General features: G+C 42.8%; 1 protein-coding gene across 1 annotated transcript in view; it reads left to right on the top strand.

Moving 5' to 3' along the window:
- The window catches only part of mindy3 (MINDY lysine 48 deubiquitinase 3), a 118465-nt gene that overhangs the window by 59590 nt on the left and 36407 nt on the right, over window positions 1–22468 (top strand). Inside the window, exon 11 of the mRNA XM_055655784.1 lies at window positions 9699–9771. Within this exon, the coding sequence (XP_055511759.1) occupies window positions 9699–9771 (73 nt within the window). The remainder of the gene's footprint in view (window positions 1–9698; window positions 9772–22468) is intronic.

Raw genomic sequence — 22468 nt, 5'->3', positions numbered from 1 at the left:
TACTACATGATCAGGTGAATGAAGTGGAAACGGTGTTTGCAATTTTATTGTTCCATGTGCTATTCATAAACATAGAAAGGAATAATAAATACATGCACTTACTGTGCCAACCAGGTCACTGGTGGACGCCTCGCAACAACTGTTACACAAAGGGTATTTGTGTATTCTGATTAACTTTTCGGAAACTTACCATCAATATGCTAGCTGTTCTTATATTTTTTGTTGATACTATGTTCGGCATGAACCCAATAAAGCGCTTGTCACCTTTTTTGAAGGAATTTGAAATTTGACCCCCTTTGTCACATTTTTGTATGTAGTGTTGTAAAAAAGACACATATAGAATAGCAAAAGACAAAGCTGAATGTTATCCAAGATTGTTTTGGCTTATGACAGTAAAAAATTGTTTGATTGGATGATGCAGTCACAACCTGAATAAGATATATTGCAATAACTTTTAATGTTTTATTTAATGTTGTGCACAGATGGGGTAAACATTACAAGCTATAGCCCTCTTTCATTGTTTTGTATGACATGCACTTATTGGAGATTTGAGCCTGGGAATTGGTGTGACAGATTTGTAGCACACTCCATTCCCTCCATTAACATTGTGTAGAAATTTATTGTCTATCCTGAATGCAATAAGGAACAAAAATTGCCTGCTCATAGGAAATGTGATCCTAACATGCATAATCTCTTGATCTGTTCGCTTTAAAACAGCTGGATTTTTGTCAGTAGATATGGATTTAAATCAGCTGATGCTGTTAGATTGATCACTGTTTATATTTTTTAATGTTCTTCTGAATTCCATTTGTTATATAAGCTTCTAGTGTAATTTTCATTCAAGAGCAAGAACTGAGTTCGACAGTTGAAAGAAACCATGCTGCCATTTTAAGAATGGCTGCAGTTTTCTTGGCTTTTGCCTTTTGCATTTCTTGTTTCCACTTCCTACATAGCTGTGTCCTCAAAATTATTTTGAACCATATGAAACACAAACCATCTTTTCACTTAATATTCAATGTGTTTAGGGATGTCAAATGTTAGGAGGTGACAAAGGAGATTGATGAAGGTAGAGCGTGGATGTTGTATTCATGGATTCTAATAAGACTTTTCATAAGGTCCCTCATGGTAGAAAATTAAGATGTATGGGTTTCGCAGTGACTTGGTCATATGGATTCAGAACTGGCTTATTCATAGTAGACAGAAGGTTGTGGTGGAAGGTAGATTTTCTGACTGAATATATATATATATATATATATTGGGTTGGCGGGTAAGTTTGCTGATGACACTAAAGAGGGAGTTAGATGTGGCCCTTGTGGCTAAAGGGATCAGTATGGAGTGAAGGCAGGTACAGGATGCTGAGTTGGATGATCAGCCATGAACATATTGAATGGCGGTGCAGGCTCGAAGGGCCGAATGGCCTACTCGTGCACCTATTTTCTATGTGTCTATGTAAAGGAGTTGCAGGAACGATGTCAGATACAGCGGGATATAGATGAGCTGCAGAAATGGGTGGAGAAATGGCAGATGGTGTTTAGTCTGAACAAGTGTCGAGTGTTGCACTTTGGGGGTTGAATGTAAGGAGTGAGTATACAGTTAGTGACACTACCCTTAACAACATTGATATTCAGAAGGATCTTGGAGTTAAAGTTCATGCCTCACTATAGGTGGCAGCACATGTAGATAGTGGTAAAGAAGGCATGTGGTGCGTTCGCCTTCATTGCTAGGGGTTTGAAAGTAAGTGTCAGGAAGTCATGATGCAGCTCCACAGGACTTTTGTTAAGCTGCATTTGGAGTATTGTGGGCAGTTCTGGTCGCCCCATTACAGGAATGATGTGGAGACTTTGAAGAGGTTACAGAGGAGATTTATGAAAATCCTGCCCAAATTAGTTACAACTGGAGCCTTAAATTAGAGGGAGAAGCTGCATAGACTTGGATTGTTTTCTCGGGAATATCAGAGGTTGATGAGAGGCTTGATAGAGATATATACAATGTTGAGAGATATTGCTAGGGTAGACAGTCAGAACCTTTTTTCCAGGGTGGAAATGTCAGGAGAAATTTAATACAGACAAGTTTGAAGTGATATATTTTGGTCAGAAGAATTAATGTTTTTTTAAAACAGTGCACTTTTAAAGCGGATGCAGAAACCTTTAGTGCACATTTAAAAAATTGAGGTGGCAAGAAAAATCCAGGAGATTCGTGTTCAAGTTGGAAAGGGTACAGAGAAGATTTATGAGTATGTTTCCAGGACCAGATGGTCTGGGCTACAGGGAAAGGTTGAGTAGGCTGGAACTCTATTCCTTGGAGCGTAGAAATATTCTGTTCCATTATCATACAATTTTGTTTTTGTTCTTTATATGAGACTAAATCTTAACAACCAGGCTCATCCTACTGCATCCTTCTCCCAATTCCTCCGTCTACGCCGCATCTGCGCCCAAGATAAGGTGTTCCATACTAGATGTCCTCAATCGTTAGGGAACGGGGGATCTCCTCTCCCATGAAAGATGACGCCCTCACTCGTGTCTCCTCTGTACCCCGCAACTCCGTCCTTGCTCCCCCTCCCCCTAGTCGCAATAGAGACCGAGTCCCCCTCGTCCTTCCACCCCATCAGCCATCGCATACAACACATAATCCTCCGTAATTTCCGCCACCTCCAACGGGATCCCATCACTAACCACATATTCCGTTCTCCGCCCCTTCCGCCTTCCGCAGAGACCATTCCCTCTGTAACTCCTTGGTTAACTCATCCCTTCCCACCAAACCACCCCCTCCCCAGGTACCTTCCCCTGCAACCGCAGAAGATGCAACACCTGTCGCTATACCTCCTCCCTCGATTCTGTCCAGGGACCGCTACAGCCCTTTCAGGTTAGGCAGAGGTTCACTTGTACCTCCTCCAACCTCATCTACTGTATCCGTTGTTCAAGATGTGGACACTTATTCATCGGCGAGACCAAACGCAGACTGGGCGATCGTTTCGCACGGAACACCTTCCCTCAGCCCACCTGAACCTACCTGATCTCCCAGTTGCTGGAAACTTTAATTCTCCTTCACATTCCTACACAGACCTTTTTGTCCTCGGTCTCCTCCATTATCAGAGTGAGGCTAAAAGCAAATTGGAGGAACAGCATCTCATTTTCGCTTGGGTAACTTACAGCCCAGTGGTATGAATATTGATTTCTCTCACTTCAGGTAGCCCCGGCAGTCGCTCTCTCTCTATCCCACCCCTACCCAAGTCGCACTAGCTTCTCGTTTTCACCATACAAAGAGCTTACAATGGCCTGTTTCCTTTATTATTGTTACTTTTTTGCAAATCTTTCATTTATCTCTCCACATCACCGTCTATATCTCTCGTTTCCCTTATCCCTAACCAGTCTGAAGAAGGGTATCGACTAGAAACATCACCCTTTCCTTCCCTCCTGAGATACTGCCTGTCCCACTGAGTTACTCCAGCTTATCTTCGGTTTAAACCAGCATCTGCAGTTCCTTCTTACGCCCTAAGTCTCCCCATTGCCCATCGTTAATCTGATCCAGATGCACAGATTCTCCCTTGCTGGTTTGAAACATCCCAGAGACCAGCTGCCTGCCCTCTGTGACAATATGGGCCTCCATGGGTAAGCCCCAGACTTGCTTCCAATTCATGAAACAGTTGACATGTACCATCATGATCAGGAATATTATGATAGAATTTGATTCTCTTTGGAGCACCTGTTTGTCCTAGAGGTGTTCTTTTTATATTGTTTATAATATGAGTTTATCTACTGCTCTTTTAGTCCAATTAGTATCTAACCATAGATTTAAAATTGTATTTTTTAAACTGCTTATCCAAATTTAACGTGTTAAAAAATTCCAGTAGAATTTCAGTAACCGAGTTAGAATGCCAGGTTTCTACAATCCAAAATGTCGCCTATCCATGTTCTCCAGAGATGTTGCCTGGCCCACTGAGTTACTTCAGCACTTTGTGTCTATTTTTTCAATTATTCTAATGCCTGTCAGGCAAAACATCATTAGTATATAAACAAAGGTTTCGAAGGTCTTTCATTGTCACGTGTACCAATTAAGGTACAGTGATATGCGAATTAGGAATTGCAGATGCTGGTTTACAACAAAAGGCACAGTGCTAGCATAACTCAGTGGGTCAGGCAGCATCTCTGGAGTACGTGGATGAGAGTTATTTTGGGTTGGGTCTCTCGGTCAAACCTGCTGAGTTACTCCAGCACTTTGTAACTTTTTTCAAATTGTTTTCTACATATAAAGGAAGGAATCATCTGTACCAATTTGATAATTACGTATTTCGTGCTTTTCAAGTTTAAACCTGATTTAAAGGGAGAGGTTGATGGTCAAATTATTTTACATAATTCAACATATCTACTGCAGTCAAAAGCAAATTATTGGAATGAAATTTAAAAAGCATTTTGCATATCATATGTGACAGATTAAGGACTAAATTGAAGGCACATAAATGAAGACTTGCATTTGTACAGAACCTTTTTGTTGGCTTCTGGACATGTCAATGTTGTACTTTTGAAGTGCAGTCAGTGCTGTAAAGTCATCAACTTGGGAAGCAGTTTGTGTGGCAAACTCCTATAAAGTAAGTGTGATGACTGGATATATTAATCTCTTATCGACCTTCAATGACATTGACTGAATGATAAATATTAGCCGGAGTAGTAAAGTTAATTCTCATGGTTTTCAAGATGATGTCATGGGATTTTTTCTGCCCATCGAAAAGGACCGATAGCAGTTCAGTTTAATATTTCCCACAAAATGTGAAAATTTATTTGGCTTCAGGAATCTAGTAAAACAAAGATTTTCAAACTTTTATCTTTCCATTTTGTTTGAAATTCAGTCAAGAATTCTGATAGCTTTGTAAACCAGGGCGAAAAAATTCTATCACCAGTGACATTTCTGCTGGTTGAATTATTATACCTTAATATTAAATGAAGATGGTATTGGTGTGGGTTATAATGCTACGTGTTGAGCATATTTGTACATGATTGTCTGGACCCTCTATTGAAAAAAATTAAGAGTTTAGGAATGTAGGAGGCAATCTGCGAATTGTGGAACTGGAGACTCAAGAGACTGCTCAATCAATCAGATTTATTCATCACATACACAATAAAGTGCAGTGAAATGAACTTGCCAACAGCGGTACAATCAAAAAAGAACACACGATACACAATAAAAATTTAACACAAACATCCACAACAGCATTCTTCACTGTGGTGGAAGGCATAAAGTATAGTCAGTCCTCCTCCATTGTTCCCCCGTGGTCGGCGCCATAAACCTCCGCAGTCGCTGCTGTGGGCGGCCAGATGTACAGGCCCTCTAGTCGGGAGGGTAAGCCCCGAATCAGCGCTTCATTACTGGAGATCGCGGCTTCAGGATGTTGTAGGCCACTGGCCAGCGATCGAAGCTCTTCTCCGGGGATCCCCGGTGAGGGACCCAGCTCCGAATGTTAAGTCCACACCAGCGGCTAGAGGCTCCGCAGACCGCGCTATTGGCCGGCGGTCGGAGCTCTTCTCCAGCGATCCCTAGCGGCTAGAAGCTCCGCAGACCGCGGCTTCAGGCTGTAACAGGTCGTGGGCTAACGATCGGAGCACTCCCTTCTGGCGACTTCGGCAAGGGCTCGCCCCCTCAGCGATGAAATGGCCACGCTGCGCAGCCGGCCGAAACTCCTGGCCCAACTCCGGGAAAGGTCGCACCAATCTACGGTGTTATGCTGTGAGGTAGACCCCCCCCCCCCCCTCTCTCAATCCCCCACACAATACACACCAAGAGACATAAAAACACACATTTGGACACACCAAAAAACAAGGTAGAAATGACGAACACGCTACTGGCAGGGCAGCCGACTCTCAGCGCCCCCACCGACCGCTGATGACATAATCTAAAGCAAAAACTTCTGAAGAAGCTCAGCAGGTCAGGCATAATTTTTTGGAGGCAAATGGACAGTCGACGTTGACAATTTGATATTTTTAATGAAGTATCTTTACTTTAGAAGAGTAAAGCAAGTTGCCAAAAACACTTTATTTTTAATGTCTTTATTGAGCCGCTGAAATTATGGTTTCTTTGCTGTGTATTGTAGCTTTATGTATGGCGTGGAAGACTTTTGCCACAGTATAACTTTATAATGATGAATGGCTCCAGTAAATTACATTTTTTTTAGCAGAGAATGAATCTGTACATAGTTTTGTTCAAATGGAAATAGATTTAGAGCAGTGCAATGTATAAATGTGTGTCTGATGCCAAAACCAAATTTTCTCAAGGCAATGAACACTGGAAATCGGAATACTTTAAAACAGATTGTAGAAATAGCCTTTCAGTGATTTACAGATATCATCGGTTTGGAAACCAAACAAAAAGTTGTTTCATTGTTTTGCAACAATTTGTTCACAAAGATTTTAAAACTTAAATTCATGGAATTCGTATTTTCCCAAAGGTAAACTGCTAGCTTATGGTTGGTTATGCACCTCCAAAATAGCTAAAGGCCCTATCCCACTTTCCCGAGTTACTCACGAACTCTCCCGAGTTTTCCCCTTGATTCGAACTCGGAGAATTACGGTAATAGCCGTTCGTAGGTACTCGGGGCTATTTTATTTAAACTCGTGGACATTTTTCAACATGTTGAAAAAATGTCCCGACTTACCTGATGCCTTGAGTTCCTACGGCTGGCATTACGAGCCGCTACGAAACATCGACGGACTCCTACGGACTCGCTACCGACATTCCCCGACATTTCCCGAGTTCGAATCAAGGGGAAAAGTCGGGAGAATTCGTGAGTAACTCGGGAAAGTGGATCAGGGCCTTTAGTATTGTTCAAGTACAGGTGCACAACCTTTTATGTGTTCTGATGCCGAAAAACCGAAAAAACCGGCCATTTTCCCCCAGGATGCGTCTGCACACAAAGCTGCGTTTGGCGGAAAACTTCAAAACGACCCAGAAACCCAGGTCAGTACTACTGTAACGGCTGATATCCCGGAGACCGGGGAGACACCAAACAAAATCATTGCTTAAATGTTAGTCAGTTAGTTTGGAGGGCTTTTATGTGAAGGTTCACAGGGGTAAACTTTAATTCTTAGTTACCTGGTTGGAGAGGCGGGGAGCGGTATTTTCCCAAAGGTAAACTGCGCAGCTTATGGTGGCCGCCACCTCCCAGCAATGCGGGCTAAAGTTGTAGCCCTATCCCACTTTACCCCTGGCTGCGAGGCGCTTACTCGCCGCGTGAGCTCTCCCGAATTTTCGGCGGCGTCGCCGCTGGGATTCAGCGGGGAGCGGGCAATGCCTTACCGGGGCGCTGTGTGGTAAGCTCCAGGGCACTGAGAGCCGCCTTCTCCCAACATTCGCGGAGCTGGTACGGCGGGGTCCTATTGGGCGGCGCTGGATTTAAACTCGTGCAGCCAGGGGAACAGTTGCCGGGGTTGGAGCTACAACCGGCGCCGCCCGCGGCCGGACGGAGCCCCCAGCTCCGCGATGTTGGGAGTCGCCGACCAGGTAGGGGACTAAGAATTAAAGTTTCCCCCTTCACCCACCCACCCCACCACCACCACATAAAATCCCTCCAAACTAACTGACTAACATTTATGCAATGATTTACAATGATTCCCCGGTCTCCGGGGAGGAGGCAATCGCTCCAGACTTTTCAAGCCGCCCGCGCTACCTACCTAATCTACGCTAAAAATCTTCCATTCGGAAATCCGAAAATGTCCGAAATCCGACAAGTGTCTGGTCCCAAGGCTTTCGGATAAAAGGTTGTGCACCTGTATAGTTAAATGTTAACTAAATCAAATAGACCTTGTACAAGAAATTTCAGTGGTTGGTGGTTAGGGAGTGAGGGTGTGGAAGATGGCTTTGCTTTAGTTTATTATTTTCATGCGTACTGAGATACAGTAAGAAGCTTTTGTTTCGTGCTAACTGCTCAAAGAAAAACTGTAAATGATTACAATCAAGCCATCCACAGTGCACAGATAAAGAGCACAAATTTAGTGCATGATAAAGTCCCATTAAAAAGATAGTTCAAAGGTCTGCAATGAGGTAGATTTGAGGTAGGCACAACACTCCAGTCAATGAGAGGACTATTTAGTTGCCTGATAACAGCTGGAAGAAACTATCCTTGAATCTGGAGGTACGTGTTTTTAAACCTGTACTGATAGGAGAGGGGTGAAGAGGGAATGACGGGTGAGACTGGTCCTTAATTATGCAGTCTTGCCAAGGCTGCATGTCGTATTGATGGAGTTAATGGAAAGGCGGTTAGTGTGTGTGTTGTCTGGGCTACATCCACAACTCTGAGATTACTTGTGTCCTTTGATGGAGCTGTTCCGAAAGCAGGTGGTGATGCATTCCGATAAAATGCTTTCGGCTGCACATATGTAGAAGCTGGTGAGGGTTGTTGGGAACATGCCGAACTTCCTGAGCCTTCAAGGATGTAGAGACGTTGGTATGCTTTATTGGCCATAGCTTTGGTGTGGCTGGTCCAGGACAAGTTACTGGTGATATTTATTTCTTGGATCTTGAAGCTTTCGACCATTTCTGCTTTGGCACCATCAATGTGCAGCGGGATGTGTGTATTTCTTCACTTCCTGAAGTCAATCACAATCTCCTCTTGCTGATATTGAGGGAGAGGTTGTTGTTTTAACACCAAGTTACACGGTTCTCAATATGGGGGCGCTGCAATGGCGGCAGCCCTGTCAGCAGCGCGTTAGTTTTTTCAACTTTTATAATTTTTTTTAGTATGTTTTAAAGTATGTTTTTAATGTTTCTTTGTGTGTTTTGTGTGGGGGGTGGTGTGGGGGGTGGTGAGGGGGAAACCGTTTCGGCCGCCTCCTCCATGGAGAGGCGACTTTCTCCAGGTCGCCTCCCTCGTGTCCTAACAGCAAGGATCGGCGCTGCCTTTCCCGGAGAGACGCGCCCAGGACTTCAGCGGCGGGCGCAGCGTGGACTCTCAGCGTGGAGTGGGTGAGCCCTCGCTGGAGGGGAGCGCTCCGTTTCGCTGGCCCGGGGCAGCCAGCAGCCTGAAGCCGCGCGCGGTCTGCACAGGTCCAGCTGGCGAGGCGTCTACAGCCGACCCGGGGGAAGAAGAAGCCATCACTGCCGGCCCGCGGCCAACTTCTACTGCGGGCGCGGTGGCAACTTACCAACACCCCTGGAGGGGAGCTTCGACCGCCGGCCCTGCGGTCTGCGGTGCTTCTGGCTGCGGTGTGGCGGGAACTTTAAACTTTAAACTTTAAATCTCGACCGCCGGCCTGCGGCCTACACCAAATTAAAGCCGCAGTCTCCGGTGGGGAAGAGCCGATCCTGGACTTACCTGGACTTGTACCTTGTCCTTTTACCATCTGGACGCCCGCAGCAACGGCTGAGGAGGGTTGAGGTCCCGACCACGGGGGAAAATGGAGGAGGACTGGCCAAATTGTGTGCCTTCCACCACAGTGATGAATGCTGTGGTGGATGTTTATGTTAAATTTTTATTGTGTTTTTGTGTGTGTTCTTTATCATTGTACCGCTGCTGACATATTCATTTCACTTGCACTTTATGTGCAATGTGACAAATAAACCGTATTGTATTATTGTATTGTATTGTATTGTATTTATTGTCAATATGAAATATAAAATGCTGTTGTGCACAATTTTCAATGCATATCATAATGTTATTCTGGGACAGAACCTAAACAATGGTCTTTTGAGATATGCGTGCTTTTATTTTCCAGGAGATGTCCTTAGTTGCCCCCGAATCTCCTTGGGAGCAAGCGAGAAGAGTATTCCTAACATATGATCCTGAAGGTAATTTAGTTTCATTAATATATCATAATTTTCCAGCACAAATCTTTGCATTGTAAACAGTCCCAATCAAAGAGTATTCTTGTTACTGTTTGTCAGGCTAACAGTCATAATAATGAGCACCTGTCATAATCTGACACAGCTGATTATCACAATATACTGCAATATAGGAATTGAATTAGTTGTAGACCATTGAGAATAAACATTTTGTAATGCACAATCCTTCTCTATAATGCATCCTGAGCTACTTATAATAAAATAAATGCAACTTGACTGTAAATTTAAATGTTGTCCTAAGTCTTGTTCCTGTCAGTGAGCCTACTCTACTACCAATTGATTAATACAGATCTGGACAAATTAATAGTATCTGAAATTTGACCGGGCAATGGATTGGAAAAAATTAAGAGTTTCTTTTTGGGTTACTTTGATTGACCATGGGTACAAATGTTTTGACAATTAAAGTACTGTGATTTTTCAGTAGCAAGTCTTGGTGACAAGGTGATAGAGAGAAATGTGCGACACAATAGACTATAATAGAGATACTACCAAGGTTTTCATCAGTAAATAAAGATCCATTTTATCCTAGAAATTAACATACAGTTCATTGGTTTTACATGTTTTTAAGCCGAGAATAAAATATTTTGACTGTTAAATTTTAGAATGCCGTATAATTTATGTTTTGAAAATGAACTGCAATATCTTGAATGCTGGAGAATGAAGAAAACTTTTCAAATTGCTTTTGATGCTGTATCTCTGTAGGAACTTAGTCTTCAAAGTTATGATACTTATGCCCCTGTCCCACTTAGGAAACCTGAACGGAAACCTCTGGAGACTTTGTGCCCCGCGGTACCGTGCGGTACCCAGAGGTTTCTGTCAGTCTCCCTAATGGTCGAAAGTGGTTTCTGCTTCTTCTATGTTCCGGCGATTATTTCAAAAAATTCAAAACCAGCCGCGACTAAAAATGGGTTGCCGTTTTAAAAATCGGTAATTTTTTAGTCGGTTGCGATGCTAGTTGGTTGCCGGAGGTTGCAGGTAGTGGAAGGTAACACCTCCCTGGTGGAATAAAACAGGGTGAAAAAAAGTCTTACTTTCCACTACCTGCAACCTCCGACAACCACCTTCAACTAGCATCGCCTCCCTCTCCCCTTCTCTCCTACCCTCTCTCCACCCCCATCTCTCTCTTCCCTCTCCCTTCCCTCTCCCTTCCTCTCTCCCTCCCTCTCTCTTCTCTCTCTCTTCTCTCTCCCTCTCTCTCCCTCTCTCCTCCCTCTCTCTCTCTCTCTCTCTCTCTCTCTCTCTCTCTCTTTCTCTCTCTCTCTCTCTCTCTCCTCTCTCTCTCTCTCTCTCTCTCCCCCTCTCTCTCTCTCTCTCCCCCTCTCTCTCCTCTCTCTCCCCCTCCCCCTCTCTCTCCCCCCCCCCCCCCCTCCCTCTCTCCCCATTCTCTCCCCCTCTCTCCCCTGTCTCCTTATCCTCTCTCTCTCCTCCTCCCTTTGAGAGCCTGACCTTTCGGCACAGAGACTCTCACGGCAGCGGTGCAACTCTTCCAATGCCTCCGACGGCCCGGGACTCTTGCACTGAGGCTGTTCCATGGCCTGATGATGTAAGGGCTTTGGTTTAATTTCATAGCTAGTAGAGCTGCTGTTTCTGTTTTTGTGATTCTGTGACTGCTTTGATATCCCCTGGGTGCTCCGGTTTCATCCCACATCCCAAAGACGAGCAAGTTGGTTGGTTAACTTTCACCGTAAAGTGTTCCCAGTGTAAGGTGAAAGGTAGAATCTGAGAGAGTTGATGGGAATGTGAGGAGAATAGTTGCAGGGAAAATGAGAGGAGAAATGGTATCAGTGAACCAGTAAAGACCAGACTGACTGAAATGTCCGCATTCTAAGGAAATTAACGTGTTCTGCAGACAGGGTGCAGTGTTAAATATGCATGCGTGTTTAGGGCCATTAATGTAAAATAACAGTGCAAGTTAAATATAGATATTTACAGTTGGACAAGATTCCGTTTACAGGTAATGACACTATTTATTTCTGCTGGGCAAGGTGAGAATATGAATATAGTTGAATTATGGCTGAAGATTAGAATATTAATGTCCAGTGAATCTCCCAACCAGTGGTTTCAGTAAACCTTCAGCATATTCAGTACACTGGCCATCAATTCAAAGCGCGCTTCTAGGTTTTGCTGCCTGTTCCCTGTCCTATATCCCTGTTTTAATACTTTGTCCTTCACTTGTATTTAACACTATTTAAAGCTATTTATTTTAATTATTTTAATTTTTATGTATTTAATTAATTGTTATTTTTCATTTTTGAGAGTTTAGCTCTTAGCTCAGTTTGTAAATGCCTCTGATAGTTGAACCACAGATTGATCAGGCCATTCTGTGAGAAAAGCTTCAGTGGCGTGCTACCTTTGGCCTGCCCTATACACTGCCTGTTCTGTCTTGCTGGATGCCTCTTGAATGCAGAGGGTCAGTTTATTTTGCTCCCCACCTGCAAAAAGCTTAAGATGGTTGAGCATCAGGGCAGCAAGTCTAAGCAGTGAGCAAAAAAAAGCCTGAAATGGTGCCTATTTCCTTCGCTCCATAGATGCTGCCGCACCCGCTGAGTTTCTCCAGCACTTTTGTCTACCACTAGAGGTACTCATTTGGTCAAGCCGCATCTATGGAGGCAAAGGTGTGGTTGACCCTGGGCTAGGATCCTGGTCAGGACTGAGTATAGTGGGAAAATAGTGTAAAAGATGAGTAGGACAGAATTGGTAGGTGGATCAAAGTGATGTGGGAGATGATGAGCGAATGGATCCAGGAGGGTGAAAGAGTCTGGACAACACGCTTACTTCTCAAGATCTGTCTTTTGTGAACTGAGACAAGCTATAGAAGTAATTATCAGCTCGCAATCAGTAGAATTAGCAATTTTTACCTTCTGAATGACATTGGCCAAAAGATAACATATTGTCAGATTTGTGCTTTTAGCCTAACCTCCTTTTACAATTGTGCATATTTACGGATTTACTGTCTAGGAACTTTAAGCCTATTAAATTGTTCTAAAACAGCAGTTCATTGTGCCACAAAGATTTACCATATTTTTAAATGTAGAAATTTGACATGCAACAAAATTTGTAGGTGTACATTGTAACAGATTTACCAGGTTTGAAACAAATTTCAATTTACAGAGTTTGGATCTATTTTTTCAAGCTGACAAGCAATTTATGTCTCAAAATATATTTCATATTAGATCATGTTTATATAAACAGACTAAGTGTTAAACTGTTCCCATAATGAAAGATGAGCTGAAGTCTTCATATTTTAATCACATCTATCGTGCAAGTCTGTGAAAAAGGAAGTATTGAAAAGGCCAGAGTAATTGACCAGGACATACACAATTAGCTTTTCAAATTGTTCCAGGCATATATCAGCATTGGTCTAAATTAGCTTTGAAACAAAATCTTTGAATAAACCTAATGTAGAACATATTTTACATTGGAAAATTGGCTCATTTTTTCTGGTCATCCTCAAGGATACAATGATAAATGGTTTGTTTCCATCCAGTTTGTTCTAAATGATGCTTACAGCAAAACCTGTCCCTTCTGAGCAATTTTGTTTTGACAGGCTACATTATGGCTGGTGTGGGAAATGGGGAAAAAAATGGATTGTGTAAGAAACACTTAAGTTTGGACAAGTAGAGAGAATTTTACACTCTTTGCCTGTGTCTGATGTGGGAATGTTCAATGTTTAATTATCACCTAAAATGGACAGTGTCACTATTAAGTGCTAATCCTGAAATGTATGCGCACAAATCTAATCTTTTTAACGCAAATATTTGGTGTGACATCATGTGTTCTCCACTGCTGCCAATCTGAGGAATCTTACGATCAACTAAAATTGTATTTAAATTTGATATATCATAATTATTTGACAAAGTAACTTGGAAATCTCCATTTGTTACAAATTCATTTGACATTTATTAGGCCTCCATGTGCTATGTGACACGAGGAATGTAATTGCAAAGTAATCAAAATTTAAAATTCCTGTTAAACTTGTTTGCTGGAACTTTTTGAGCTTGTTTGATTTGCTAGGTTTATTTGTCTATTCTTGACCTGCAAAATTTTTAACGATTGTGTAATAAACTGCAGATTTCCAATTGGGTCGCATTCGGTCTTCATCTGAAACCTTAACTGTACCATTCAAATTCAGTTGGTTCCTTGAACTTCATTGTCCCTTTCATCCTTTGGCACCATATGGAAAAACATCTATAATTTGAGAATGCTTTCTGCTTATCATCCATTTCATACCTATACACTTAATTTTCTCTTTTTATTGGTTTAATGATAAGATGAGAATTTGCTTATTCTTGATAAACACAATAAATTTAACACAGAATGCAGTTATGTACTAGTATCCTACGAACTGTGACATGAAGACTATTAATTGTACGATGTGCTTTACCAGAACGAACACATTCTGTATCACCTATTCTTTATGGATAACACACCTTTCTTTTGAAGAGGTTACTCGGGAAATTGATGAGGGTAAAGCAGTGGATGTTGTATATATGGACTTCAGTAAGGCCTTTGATAAGGTCCCTCATGGAAGGGTGGTTAAGAAGGTTCAATGGTTGGGTATTAATGGTGGAGTAGCAAGATGGATTCAACAGTGGCTGAATGGGAGATGCCAGAGAGTAATGGTGGATGGTTGTTTGTCAGGTTGGAGGTCAGTGACTAGTGGGGTGCCACAGGGATCTGTGTTGGGTCCACTGTTGTTTGTCATGTACATCAATGATCTATCTGGATGAAGGTGTGGTAAATTGGATTAGTAAGTATGCAGATGATACTAAGATAGGAGGGGTTGTGGATAATGAAGTACATTTTCAAAGTCTACAGAGAGATTTATGCCAGTTGGAAGAGTGGACTGAAAGATGGCAGATGGAGTTTAATGCTGATAAGTGTGAGGTGCTACATCTTGGCAGGACCAAAATCAAAATAGGACATACATGGTAAATGGTAGGGAATTGAAGAATGCAGGTGAACAGAGGGATCTGGGAATACAGAGGAGATTTACTAGAATGTTGCCTGGGTTTCAGCAACTAAGTTACAGAGAAAGGTTGAACAAGTTAAGGCTTTATTCTTTGTAGCGCAGAAGGTTAAGGGTGGACTTGATAGAGGTCTTTAAAATGATGAGAGGGATAGACAGAGTTGAAGTGGATAAGCTTTTCCCACTGAGAGTAGGGAAGATTCAAACAAGGGGACATGACTTGAGAATTAAGGGACCGAAGTTTAGGGGTAACATGAGGGGGAACTTCTTTACTCAGAGAGTGGTGGCTGTGTGGAATGAGCTTCCAGTGAAGGTGGTGGAGGCAGGCTCGTTTTTATAATTTAAAAATAAATTGGATAGTTATATGGACGAGAAAGGAATGGAGGGTTATGGTCGAGCGCAGGTATATGGGACTAGGGGAGATTATGTGTTCGGCACGGACTGGAAGGGTCGAGATGGCCTGTTTCCGTGCTGTAATTGTTATATGGTTATGGTGTAGCAATGCCACATGCAGCTAGAATAAATTTTATTTAAAGTGAACAAGAAACTGCAATTGATGGATAATTCTGATAGGACATTGGCTCATGCTGGCAGAGATGTCTGTATCAAAGAGAAAACTTGTGTTGGGGGGGGAAAGCTGCAAAATGTAGGAATAAAATATTGAATATAATTTTGAATTACAATTATAGCAAGTTACTAACTTTTGTCTTTTCTTCAGTGAAGTGAGAACGTTTATTTCCAGTTTTATGTCCACTTGAAATAAAAACAAACTGCTAAAAATATTCAGCATAGGACTGAGTACAAAAGGAGATGGCTAATAGAAAGAGGTGAGGGCGAGATAATAGAACATGAGCTGGCAGTGGATCCAGGTAAGGAGGGATTGATTGGCAGGTAGAAGATAGGAAGGATCTGCAGAAGATAGTGACAGACTGAGTTGATAAATTGACTCAGAGCTCAACTTTTAATTTATTTTGCATTCATTAGGTGTTTTTAGTTGTTAAACCTTAGTTAATGTTAGTAATACAAGTAATGTTTATTTGTTTTACTAAAATGTTGCTGCATGTTAAAAACATAGCTCCCTTATCACTTTGAGATGACTGGAAAATTATCAATAAATAACAAAATCATTCACTTTTTTTCATCTTGCAAACCTCTGTGTGGGGCTTTGCAGTTAAATTATTCGGCTGTGAGACTTCTTCAGCGAGGGGTTGGCAGCTTCACTTCCACTGGATATCTGGGTGCTTTAAGCATCTACGTTGGCCATCTGAGTCTGACAAGTGAAAATCTGTGAATTGGCAGAGAGTATAGACATTTTATTTATTGCGGGTGCCTCTGCCAGCCTGATCACCATATTCAAAATTTGTTCTGATTATTTATTGGTCATTTTACAAATTGATTTCTTCAGTTCCAAATTTCCATGTAGACACTGCGTTACAGCCAATGAGATACATATTGTGGTGTATTCACTGTAGTAGGATATTTTGGGATGTACTGAGATTGTGAACTATCAAATGTATACTGGCCTTTAACCTCATCCACATGAACCTACTGGATTCTGATTACATTAGCCCCATGTGCAGGACATTGTTTATAGCAATATCAGGACAATAACCATTCCCTCAGTGTCGCAAGACAAAGCCATAATTGACTTCAGGAAGTGTGGTAGAATGCATGCCCCGATCAGCATCAATGGTGTGCTTGTGGAGATGGTTGAGAGCTCCATGTTCCTTGGCACAAATGTTACCACATTAATACAACAGCCAAGAAGGCACACTACTGCTTGAACAGAGTGAGGAAACACAGCATATCTCCAGTGCCTGTTACAAATAACTACAGATGCACCATAGAAAGCATGGTTGCATCATAGCTTGGTTTGAGTTCAGTTCTGCCCAAGATTACGAGAAATTTTCAGCTCCTCTCCTCCAGAAGGACTCTTTCCTTTTTACATATTCACCTTTTTCTTCTATCTCTTCCTCTGTAACATGCAAGGATTAAGTCTAATGATTTGTTTCAGTTGTGTAGGAAGAAGGAACTGCAGGTGCTGGTTTACAAAAAAAAAAAGACACCAAGTGCTTGTGTAACTTAGCAGGTCAAGCAACCCGGATTGAGAACATGGATAGGTGACATTCCGGGTCAGGACCTTTTGTTCAGACTTTATCTGTCAGAGAATAAAGTTAAGATTTATTGCATTTATTTTTGAATGCCTTTGTCAGAAATTCTTAGAGATTCTCAGTCTTTTTGAAGTGCTGACCAGACTGAGTTCGTGGCATGGCTGCCTGACAAAATGTGGGGTTGATACTTGGGTTTTCAACATAAAAGTCCTGCCCTGCAAAGGCCTCTCCGGTCAGGAGCCAGTTTTGGGAATAACGTTTCTGCTTGAATGGTGAAGCGATTACTGGTCTGAAGAAGGGTCTTGACCCGAAACGTCACCCATTCCTTCTCTCCAGAGATGCTGCCTGTCCCGCTGAGTTACCCCAGCTTTTTTTGTCTATCGTTGGTTTAAACCAACATCTGCAGTTTCTTCCTACAAACTTAACACTTACTGGGGCACTCCAGACAGAACTGGCCTAAGATTTGTAAGTCTGAAGAAGGGTCTGGACCCAGAACAGCACATATCACATGTCCTCCAGAAATTATCGCTACCCTCTGAGTTACTCCAGCACTGTGTTCTACCTAACGGTTGTAAGTTGTGCACAACATTTTTTCTTTCATCTGAAAAGGGAGACTGGCACTTTGTACAGTGCTGCACTGAAGTACAAGGTGGTATTATTAAGCCTGTGGGGTAGAACTTGAACTTGCAGTTTTCTGATTCATAATTCAAAGCTAATGCCATAAATAAGCATAATTCAGTTAATGTGTAACCATGATTTATTGAACGATTGACAGTTTAAGGATAAACTTGAGCTTAGAATACCTCTCCTTAAGATGTTGCTTCAGATTTTTTAATATTATTTTTAAAATGTAATTGCAAAATCGGTATTAGGCTGTTACTTATCAGTGATGTCACTGCAGCTGCTTGAGAGGAATAAGATTTGACATGGTTAGTCTCCACAGTGGAAAAGTTGTCTCTTTTTCTTTCAAATGTTTATGTATATTTTTATTTAACTTTTCTGAACATAGAGGATTTTCTTTCCCTTTAAACATTTTTTGGAAATTTAATTTACCTCGTGTCAAATAATCTTCTAGGTATTGTATAGTTGTTTGATTGATTGAAATGTTGTAAAATTGATATGGTTTACTCAGATTTCAACTGGCAAAGTTAGAGCTAAATTGGGTACTTGTCATTTTCAGATATTTTCTTAATCCCATATGCCACAAAATATCAACATAGTAAAACAGATGTAAAATCAGTTCTACACACTACTTCTCTCCAAAGGATGAGTTATTGTCACATTAGGGTTCAGAGATAGTGCACGTCATTTCTCATTTTGTCCAGGACCATCAAATAAGGTTTTGTAATTGAGAATTTCCCTTGACAATTGCAGGAAGTATGATCTTATTCTTTGCTCATAACAAAAGCACTCCCAACTATGGTGTGCTTTCAGTTTCAGATTATTGATGTATTTTGCTGCTGCTTTTAATATCTTTAGCAGTATCTGTTCTTGGTCTCAACATAGAGAATGCCAAAATAAACCCCACAATATGTTACTGAAGTTCTTTCAACAGATAAAAGCAGTTTATTGAGAAGTCTCTATATATGTATCTATCATATCATATCAGCATATATATCTATTAAAACTCTGTGTGTGTGGGTGTGTGCGTGTTATTTTGCATGTGAAACGTATCTCCTCGAAAACCAGACGCAAAAACGCAGCGAATTTTACCATTTCGGTAGGGATTAATTTATGAGTTCAGAAATCCACTCCTCGGTCAATTATTTCCCCAGATTTTGAATAAAATTGATCAGAAAACTCAATTTTTTAAAATCTAAACAGCGCTCACCAACTGCTGACGTCACAATGCCCACCTGCGTCCTGGCCCCGCCGCTGTGGATTAAAGGCGCAGAGATATCGAGAAAGTTCTGCAGAACAAAGATTCTACAGCTGCGTTCTGGTGTAGCTTCTTTGTACTATAGATCTCGGGGCAGCGACTCCTCACGCGCTGAATTTCTCCACATATGTTCGGCTGAAATTTCTCCTCACAGCCGGCGCAGCTCGCGACGTCCCGCCCGCCTGCGCGCTCCTCCCACCCCCTGCGCGCTCATTCCAGCTCCTGGCCGAACGCGTCTTGCCTTAGCGGCTTTCAAGGGCTGTTGTCAGCTGGCAGTTATCAACGGCTGCGGGTGAGTTGCGTCAATCCCCCCCCCCCCCCCCCCCGACGCACGCTGGCATTTTGCTCTCTGACTCCCTGTTCTGTGTTCCTCTCTGAACTAGCAAGTTATGCAGATCCGGAGGACAGGCAAGATCCTGGGGAGGTGAAGAGGGGGAGTGGATTGAGGGAGTGACGGAGTACGGAGAGGGGGGAATGGGGGAGGTGAGTAGGGAGAGTGGGAATAAAGAGAGAGGAGTGGGAGTGATTGGGAGTGGGGAATAGATGGACTGCTCCCACCCCTCTCCCCCTCCCCACTATTCCCCCTTTTCTGAACTCTCTCCCCCCTCTCTCTCCCCACCCCATCTCTCCCTCCCTTCAAACATTTTTTCCCTCTCTTAATTTCCCCTACCCCTCTAATCTTCTCCCTCCCACACTCTTCCCCTTGATTGATTGAAATGTTCTCCCTCCTGCCTCCCCACCTCAGATCCCCTACCCCTTAGAGCTAAATTCCCTCCCCTTCCCATTTCCCCCCTTTTTCCATTCCCCCCTTCCCTAGCTCCCCTCTCTCCCTCACTCTCCCGCTCTCTCTCCTCCCATCTCTGTCCTCATCCCCCCCCCCTCTCCCTCTGTCTCTTGCCCTTCTGTCTCTGCCTATTCATTTCTATTTTGTCCAGGACCATCCCATTCTCTCTCTGCTCTAACTCTCAGGACCCCCCCCCCCCCCCCCCTAGACAAAAGCACTGCGAGTATGGGTGCTATGTGTCAGTGGATTAAACATAGAAAATAGGTGCAGGAGTAGGCCATTCGGCCCTTCGAGCCTGCACTGCCTTCAAGCATCATGGCTGATCATCCAAATCAATATCCCATACTGCCTTCTCTCCATACCCCCTGATCCCTTAAAGGCGAACATCTAACCGGCTAAAATCTAACCCCCACAATCTAGTCAATGAACTGGAAGTTCTACCTTCAACAGAGAAAAGCAGATTGAGAACTCTCTATATGTAAAAATGATCATCATCATATCTCATATATATCTATTAAAACTGTGACCCCTTGTTCTGGACGTGCCCCAACATCGGGAATAATCTTCCTGCATCTAGCCTGTCCAACCCCTTAAGAATTTTGTACCGTTTTCTATAGGGATCCCCCCTCAATCTTCTAAATTCTAGCGTGTACAAGCCGAATCTATCCCAGATTTTTCTTCATGTGAAAGATCCTGAATCCCAGGAATCAGTTTTAAATCAAACTCTGTCACCAACTCTATGTCAGAATGCCTTTCACCTGCGTAGGCCCCTGCCGCAATGGATTAAAGGCGCAGAGATATCGAGAAAGACCCTGTAAAACTGCAAAGATTCTCAGCTGCTTATCCAAATGCAGCTTGCTATGATGCTCTCATACCATTCGCTCTCCTCATGCTGCCTGAATTGCTGCCTACACAATGTTGGTGCTACCATGACACCCTCCTCTGTTGCACCTGCATCGCCGCTCGCGGACCATCCCCCACCATTCATCGCGCTTTTCCCTACCCACCCCCTGTTTTTGCCACCAAAGTGGATAACCTCATTTATCCACATTGTACTGCATCTGCCATACATTTGCCCACTCACCCACCCTATCCAAGTCACCTTGCAGCCTCCTAGCATCCTCCCCACAGCTAACACTGCCCCCCAGCTTCGTGTCATCCGCAAACTTGGAGATGTTGCATTCAATTCCCTCGTCCAAATCATTAATATATATCGTAAATAGTTGGGGTCCCAGAACTGAGCCTTGCGGTACCCCACTAGTCACTGCCTGCCATTCTGAAGAGGACCCGTTTACTCCTACACTTTGCTTCCTGTCTGCCAGCCAGTTCTCTATCCACATCAATACTGAAGCCTAATACCATGTGCTTTAAGTTTGCATACTAATCTCTTATTAGGGACCTTGTCGAAAGCCTTCTGAAAGTCCAGATCCAACACATCCACAGGTTCTCCCTTATCCACTCTACTAGTTACATCCTCGAAAAATTCTATAAGATTCGTCAGATATGATTTACCTTTCATAAATCCATGCCGACTTAGTCCAATGAATTCACCACTTTCCAAATGTGCTGCTATCCGATCTTTAATAACTGACTCCAGCATTTTCCCCACTACCGATGTTAGACTAACTGGTCTGTAATTCCCCGTTTTCTCTCTCCCTCCCTTTTTAAAAAGTGGGGTTACATTAGCTACCCTCCAATCCTCAGGAACTACTCCAGAATCTAAAGAGTTTTGAAAAATTATCACTAATGCATCCACTATTTCTGCGGCTACTTCCTTCAGTACTCTGGGATGCAACTTATCTGGCCCTGGGGATTTATCGGCCTTTAATCCATTCAATTTACCTAACACCACTTCCCAGCTAACGTGGATTTCACTCAGTTCCTCCATCTCATTTAACCCACGGTCCCATGCTATTTCCAGCAGATTATTTATGTCTTCCTTAGTGACGACAGAACCAAAGTAGTTATTCAATTGGTCTGCCATGTCCTTGTTCCCCATGATCAATTCGCCTAGGGCGGTTATGGGGTAAAAGGAACAAGTTAATAATATTAATATAATATCAAGGGGGGTTGTTAGCGTGTTTGGGTCAGGGTTTAAGTGTGTGTGACGCTGCATTGCCCCCCAGCCCCCCCCCCCCCCCCCCCCATTTTTTACCGCAGCCACACATCTGGGGGAACTGACCCAACGTCCCTTGAGGGAGTGGTGAAGACTGGGACCCTATGGATGAGTGGTGGAGTATTGCGTTAAGTGGTCCCGGCCTCCCCTGTAGAGTAGCACCCCCACCCCTTGATCTCTACCCCCCTCCCTATCCACCCTCCTCCTCTTTAGCCGTGCCTGCGCGGTTGGGGGTTATGCGTTAGTGTATAGGGCGGGGAATGGGGTAAAATTAGTGAATTAATAATATTAATATAATATCAAGGGGGGGGGGGTTAGTTGAGGGGACGGAACCCAATGGGTCCCCCTTGGTCTAGTGTGTGTGTGTAAATGTATATGTGGAAGATGGGAGGGGGGGAGAGGGAGGAGGAGACGCACGCACGTGTGTTTATATATAATTATATATATATATATTTTATAAATAATCCACATACACAATTTATATATGATAAGAGAGTTTAATGCTAAGCTTTGTGACATTAAGGATTTTGAATCGGGTTGCATTATGAACAAAATAAACCTGGTTTCATTTTTCCCTGATGTATATCTGTTTTTTTCATTCCGACTGGTATCCCTGCTACAATTGGCTTGTCTTGAGTTTTTTTTCCATTCACAGGTGAATAATGAGACAAATGCAACAATTTAAACATGCTGCTTCAGGGATTTCCTGCCTACCCCCAGTCGTATCTCTTTTGAAACATATTGCTTCGCTGTGGGATTAAAAATGCTTACCAATGGGCATAAG

Source organism: Leucoraja erinacea, chromosome 2, assembly GCF_028641065.1.
Source record: "Leucoraja erinacea ecotype New England chromosome 2, Leri_hhj_1, whole genome shotgun sequence".
NCBI lineage: Eukaryota > Metazoa > Chordata > Chondrichthyes > Rajiformes > Rajidae > Leucoraja > Leucoraja erinaceus.
This window is presented reverse-complemented; position numbering and strand designations above follow the sequence as displayed.